The sequence below is a fragment of the Oratosquilla oratoria genome, chromosome 21 (genome assembly GCF_046742065.1).
Source record: "Oratosquilla oratoria isolate Oo_2021 chromosome 21, ASM4674206v1, whole genome shotgun sequence".
Classification (NCBI taxonomy): domain Eukaryota; kingdom Metazoa; phylum Arthropoda; class Malacostraca; order Stomatopoda; family Squillidae; genus Oratosquilla; species Oratosquilla oratoria.
Genome location: NC_134797.1, coordinates 1154719 through 1162218, shown reverse-complemented (window position 1 = coordinate 1162218; position 7500 = coordinate 1154719). Strand labels below are relative to the sequence as shown.

The following is a 7500-nucleotide window of genomic DNA, read 5'->3' as shown; positions in this document are numbered from 1 at the left end:
AGTAAACAATATTGCCGTATAGACTTGTAGCGACGAATTTGATTAGTGAAAGGTCGGAAGAGGAGAAAATTCAATTAGTTCACGATTATAAGGTCATGCCCTTTGTGGAGAATCTTGAATATAAAGCTAAAGATCATTGGACTAAAAGAATAACTATGTCACTACAAAGTTCACGTAGTATCGTGTATACGTGCTCTCGGGGGATTCCTTTGGAGCACACTGTATAAGAATCAACGGAAGAAGATAAAAACACTTTGTTTTTATTCTCCTGGGTAGAAGATTATAACTTAAAATAAGCGAGGACCACAAGGGCGACTACAGTGTCGACAGAACTAACAGTGGCATGAGAGGTAACAGTGGGCAACACAATGATAACATGAGGCGACAGAGTTGACAAGGGATGAAATGTGTTCCTACCATTACCACCACTTTCACCCCTTGCCACCTCTGTCGCCCCCTGTTATTACTGTCTGTGTTGCCCACTGTTACCTTTCATGCCACTGTCAGTCCTGTCGACACTGTAGTAGCCCTTGTGGTCCTCACTTATGGATATAGCAACACTCACTTCTTTTATAATCTTCTGTCCAGGAAAATAAAAAGTAAGTGTTTTTTTCTCCATCTGTTAATTCTTATACAGCATGCTCCTAAGGAATCCCCCGAGAGCACGTATGCATTATCCTACGTGAGATTTGCAGTGATGTAGTCTACCCCTCTTTCTACAATCTTTTCTACCAGCCTTTTATAGCTTTACTGTGTATAACTGATGTAGTAGTGAGTGTGAAGGAACAATAGAATTGGGCGTTGCTATCTATAAGATATAACCATCAAAACCCTTCATTGGGATCCAGGCGTGTGTATCAGCCAAGACCTCACGATCCTTGTAGTGTAAATGTATAATATACAAGAATTGTACATCAAGCTTTGATAAGCCCCATTAACCCTCTTTTTCTTAACCCAACAAAACTTGCTTGAGATAAGTCGCGTTATTGTTAAACTAGTGTATACACTATGAATTGAAATATGAACATGAAGAATGGATAGGTGAAATGACACAGAACACCTCTGAATAAGAGGCATGATCACACTTCGTATTCACATACATGCTTACACACACACAGGATTAAGATAGTGCATGTAACTCACATAGCTTCATGTTGCCATTGACCAACAAATACATAAACAGATCTAGACATTTGATCTTGGAAAGTCAAGCATAAAAGATCTCAATAACCTTCCAATGGCCTTATGAATGTGTAAAGTTCACAAGCTGAATACACAATGGATATGAATTGTTACACAGCTGCATATACTTGCGGCAAAGGACGCACAATAATCACATGTGGCAACTGAAGTGTTGTTCCGTATCGGAAGTCGCAAAGTTAGCGCCGCCATTACATGTACCAAGCTCATAATCGACTGAATTGGGGACCGCGTGCTTTAAGCACAAACCAACCCCGCACTTTCCAGTGCGGAACAACACTTCGAGTACTTGGTGTGGGCAAAGCGCGTCTATGGCCGCAAGTGTAAAATGTGTAACAATTCCTGTTTAGTCTGTAATCATCGTGCGAATGCTTGTAAACGCATTCATGCGACTACCATGCTGAAACACCTACAGAAGGGTGTTACATAGCTCCTAGTGGAGGAGGTCATGGCTCCAATGTCCCACCCCCCTAAATTGATCACATTAGGACTCACATTAGGATATGACATGACTCTGCACCGGTCGTACGCCTCCTGCCCTGCAGTGTCCCATATGGTCATGGTCACTTCCTCGTCGTCCACCTTTTGTGTCGTCACAAAGTTTTCACATAGTGTGGGGGCGTAGTTGGTGGGACACGTCCCCTGCACAGAGAAGAAATGACGCGTTAGGAAACAGAGAGGCAGTAGCTGAACCGACCGAGGGGATTCAGAACCCTGGATCAGCATGGACATGTAGTGACTTTGAAGATCTGTACAACTGAAGATGTAAGGGTGAGCATTGGAGGTTAAGAGAGGCGAATGCTAGGAAGCAGGGGTGGATTTTATATTATTTATTTATTGGTATATCTATTGGGGGTGCAATATACATGCGCTTTCAATTTTATTTTTTCCCACTGTCTCTGGACAGTTCTTATGATTTCTGGACACATATCATGGGTGCAACCTTGGTGTACTCTTAATCCCCCAAATTTTTGTCCATCAATGTTTGGAGGTCCAGTAGATGTATCTGTTGTAGAGTTGACTAGACTTAATTTTCACGTTTTACTCGCTACTTCCTTTATATGAAACATCAACTGCAATTAGGCAGTGCTTAAGTAATCGTAAGTGTGGGAATTTACAGGAAACACGACAGCTGGAAAACATATTCAAATTACATTTGAACTCATTCTTGGAAACCAGATCAGGACATCTAAAAATATCCGTCTTAATGGGGCCTGAGGAAAACACTATTGGGTAAATATTTATTTAGAATAATATTGGCAAAATGAAATGAGTCTGTGGCGTTAATAAAGTTCCGAGCCTAATTCCCGATATAAGAATTGACTACAAGGAGCCAGGTCGATCCTTGACAAAAAACTGGTTTTCATGACCCATTGCAGATGTATTCAAGTTGGAATCACGTTTCCGTTAGTACGGAGGTCAAACAAACAAAAAGGAAGAGTAAAAATAGAGCATGGGGAGCAAATATACCGCGAATCCACACTTTGTATTATCATTCTCATTAGGTTTCAACTGATCACTGGTTTCTTAGAGTGGTTTGGTATAACTTCCCCAATTTCTCACCCTCTAATTTTTCTTTGACAGCCAAGTAAAGTGGTGGATTTTTTTTCTTTTGTTATACAAAAAGGGTATAAGGTACCACCAATCTTTCTTGGAAACAGAAATGAATTTTTTTTTTCTTCTTTTTTACATTTTTGTCAACAGATACTGAAGCTGTAAACCAGGAAATGACAAGGAATTTTCTTTTTCAACTGTACATCCTTGATTCCTTTGTTTTTCCTTTCTGTCTTCGTCACCTCGGGCTCTCTCACCTGTCCTAACGTCTCAAACTAAATGACAATCTTTCCTTTCAGATTATCATTATTATTTTCTAAAATTCATCTTGGCTTTATATTCCTGTTTCTATCTACTCTCTCTCCCTCGCATGTGTATATGTGTGCGTGCCTAATCTTTTTTATTTTCTAACACAACTGGACATGTTTGTGTATTCGTCCTTAGACTTGGAATCTTGTTTAAAAGACAAACAAATAAACAATAATACTAATATTGTTACCGTGTTGTACGTAGTAAGAAGACAGGTCTTGCCCACGGCTCCGTCACCCACAATCAGAACTTTCAATGGTGGGTCTATCGACATTCTTGCACTCTCCTAAAGAGACGCAACGAGAAAATTCGTCGACGATGCTCTGCTGTCTGTTTTGAAGGACTGATGGGCGACTTTCTTTCACAGGATGAAGAGAACGGCTGCCCTGCAGAGTGGCTTGTCTACATCATTTTAGGGAAAACGAAAACCTGAAAGTTGAGCGAAAGGTTTATTTCTTTATCTCAAAAAGATGAGACAGGAGAGAAAACGAAATAGATTGAAGTATAATGAATTCAAATGTTATGAATCCCCAAATGATTATTCAAATTAATTGATATCTTAGAGGTCCTTGTAAAAGGCAATCAATAATAATGGCACTTTATCTATCAAAAGAATTTTGTAGTTATATTGAAGATACAATTTAATTTCAAAATTATATTCTTCCACTAATATTTGCCAGTGGTTATTCGAATATTCGAATTAGAGTACGTGCAATATTTTAGTTATGTTAGTTAAATTTAAGTAAACAAAACATTCTGTGACCTAATTTAATCGTGGGAGTCACTGGCTGTTCAGCCAATCACAGCCCCACAAACATACACACACACACACACACACACACACACACACACACACACACACACACACACACACACACACACACACACACACACACACACACACACACACACACACACACACACACAGATACACGCGCACGCACACACACACACACACACACACACACACACACACACACACACACACACACACACACACACACACACACACACACACACACACACACACACACACACACACACACACACTATTAAAAAAAGTGAACACGGAAGAAGATCGTGAGTCACTACAGAGTGATCTAAATAAAGTATGGGAATGGAGTAGGAAGAGGGAGATGGAGTTCAACACTAAAAGGTGTAGTATAATTAAACAGCAAATGAAAGAATAAACTGAAGACTCAGTTATCAAAGTGATGAGACAAAAGGAGAATATAGTAAGAGACTTAGCAGATAAAAAGAAAGCATAATTATATTAGGAATGGAAGAGAAACATAACCTAGATAGAAGTTCAAGAATCAATGAGGAAAAAGAAAAAGTAAGCAGTTTACTAGAATTAGTTCAGGAAGATGAACCTGAAATCATGAAACAAATTGAAGAGATGTCTAGACTCGGAAGGTATAGTACAGATAAGATCAGACCAATTAAGATTAAATTCAGGTCACAAACGACGGCAGAGAATATCTTAACAAAAACAGGGAAACTAGCAGCAAGTGAACAATATAAAAAGGTATGGATAAAAAGAGAAATGAATAAAGAGGAAAGGGAGGAGGAAAAAATGAAAAGACATGAAGCTAAGGAAAAAAACGAGATGAGTCAGAAAAAGAGAAGTTCTATTGGAGAGTAGTGAATATGAAAGTAAGGAAATACGACATACTAGAGAAAAACAAAAGGGAAACAGAGAATACAATGGAAGTGGCAGAAAACTAAGAGTATCTTACACAAATATAGATGGATTAATAACAGGATTGAATGAGCTGAATGATTATCTGAAGGAAAAAGAACCGGACATAATGGGAATTGTAGAAACGAAATTAAAAGGTCCACTACCACCCAACAGTATAGGACATGATGCATATAATTATTGGATTAGAAACAGAGGGACAAAGCAAGGAGGTGGAGTTATGTTCCTGACTAAGAAGGATATAAACGTAAGGTGTATCACATATGGAAAGAATACAGTAGAGATTATTATGATCGAAATGGAAGACAGAGATAAGAAGAGCAGAAAGTTTGTGATAAATTATGTGCCTCCAAAAACAGCCTCGTGAGAAGAGAGTGAACATAAAAGTATGTTAGAGGACACAAGGATAACATTAAATAAGATAATGGAAGATGGAGGAAGAATAGTTATGATGGGCGACTTTAATTGCAAAGAAGTCTGCTGGGAAGAGATGACAGTAAAGGGTGGAGTCGGTTCATGGGGGAAATGTTCTACTCGAGATGATTATTGAACATTCAATGACACAGTGGATACAGGAGAACACTAGGTATAGAAATGAAGAAGAACTATCGAGACTAGACTTAATAATCACATCTGAACCTAGAATAGTGGAAAAGATTGAATATAAAACACCAATGATTAAAAGTGACCACATATTGATTGAACTGGAACTAAATGAGGAAAAATACACGAAAAGAAATGAGCAATATAGAAAAGGAAGAATGATATATGAAAAAACAAACTTTGATAAAATAAGAGAAGTCTTTCAAAAAGAAAACTGGGAAGGAATATACAAAGAAACAACAGTGGGAGAGAAATGGAATATTTTGACAAAAATTTATAAAAATGGAGTAGAAAAGTATGTCCCAAGACAAAAACAAGAAAAAGAATATGTAAAGTGCTGGTACAACAAAAGATGTAGGGAGTTAAAAGACAAAAGAGAAAGCTTGGACCAAATAGAAGAAAGACAAAAGACCTGAAAAATGGAAAATATATACTTGTTATAGAAATGAATATGTACAAGCGTGCAGAGAGAAGAGAAAATATGAAAAAGATGTCAGAAAAATGTAAAGATCAACCAAAACTATTCTACAGATTTGTAAACAACAAACTGAAAAACAAACAAGACTTGGAGAAATTAAGACAAGGAGGAGTTGAATACACTGAGGAAATAGATATGGTGGAAATTATGAACAAGCATTTTAAATCAGTGTTTACAAGGGAGAACATACAACCTGAAGAGATCGAATGGAAAGAGAAAGTCCCCCCTATGAAAGAAATAGAAGTAACAAAGAATGAAATATTGAAACACTTGAGTAATCTTGATGTCAGAAAATCGCATGGACCAGATGAAATAGCAAACTGGATTTTGAAAGAATGCAGGAATGAACTGGCAGACAAAATACATAGCATAATAAACAGTTCCTTGAAAGAAGGAAAAGTTCCAGATGATTGGAAAAAAGCAAATATAGTACCTATATGTAAAGGAGGAAATAAAGAAGACCCTAACAACTATAGACCAGTCTCTCTAACAAGTACAATAGCAAAAATTTGTGAAAGAATGATCAAAAGTAAATGGGTAAAATATTTAGAAAAAAAAAAAAAAAAAACGTGCTAAATCCAAGGCAATTTGGATTCAGACAAGGACGATCATGCATCACCAATTTAATATGTTTCTATTCAAGGCTAATAGATATAATACAAGAGAGATGGATGGGCTGATTGTGCATTTCTAGACCTAAAAAAAGCTTTTGACAAAGTACCACATAAGAAGTTGCTTAAGAATTAGAAAATGAAGGAGGAATACATGGCAAACTGCTTAAATGGATGGAAGACTTTTTGCAAGGAAGAAAAATGAGAGTAGTGATAAGAGACAAACATTCAAAATGGGATGACGTAATAAGCGGTGTTCCACAAGGAACAGTTTTGGCCCCAATAATGTTTGCTATATATATCAATGATATGGATGAAGAAATTAAAAGTTATATGAACTTCTTTGCAGATGATGCAAAACGATTAAAAAAAGTGAACACGGAAGAAGATTGTGAGTCACTACAGAGTGATCTAGATAAAGTATGGGAATGGAGTAGGAAGTGGGAGATGGAGTTCAACACTAAAAAGTGTAGTATAATGGAATTTGGAAAAAGCAAAAACAGAATAACAGGAGCATATAAATTGCGAGAAGAAGGAATAAAAAAAGTATTAAATGAGAAGGACCTGGGAGCCATTGTTATGAATAATATGTCATCTGAGAAACATATAAATAAGATTTTTGGAGAAACTTATAATTTAATAAGAACAATCAAAGTGGCATTTACATACCTGGATGAAGAAATGGTGAAGAAAATTCTAATCACTCTGATAAGACCAAGATTGGAATATGCAGCAACGATGTGGTCACCAAGTACAAAAAAATGTATAAGAAAACTTGAAAGAATACAAAGAGCAATTACAAAATTGGCACCAACACTCTCAAAGCTATCATATGAAGAGAGACTAGTAAAACTTGAACTACAGACACTAGAGCAAAGAAGAGAGGTGATTCAATAGCTATTTACAGAATCATGAAAGGCATAGAAATTATTGATAGAGAGAATCTGATAAAATGGGATGACAGAAATACAAGAGGACACGGAAAGAAAATCAAGAAAGACAGCTATAGAAGAGATCTGAAAAAGAACAGCTTTCCTCACAGA

The 7500-nt window shown here is 37.0% G+C and overlaps 1 protein-coding gene across 3 annotated transcripts in view; it reads right to left on the bottom strand.

Moving 5' to 3' along the window:
- The window catches only part of LOC143036677 (rho-related GTP-binding protein RhoC-like), a 28039-nt gene that overhangs the window by 9023 nt on the left and 11516 nt on the right, over positions 1 to 7500 (bottom strand). Inside the window, exons 2-3 of one of the 3 annotated variants that reach the window (XM_076204237.1) lie at positions 3254 to 3465; positions 1696 to 1842 (exon numbers count right to left, since the gene is read on the bottom strand). In XM_076204237.1, coding sequence (XP_076060352.1) covers positions 1696 to 1842; positions 3254 to 3337 — 231 coding nt within the window. In that variant the 5' untranslated portion in view covers positions 3338 to 3465. Of the gene's footprint in view, positions 1 to 1695; positions 1843 to 3253; positions 3865 to 7500 lie in introns of those variants that run through there. The other 2 variants (XM_076204236.1, XM_076204238.1) reach the window with 2 other exon arrangements.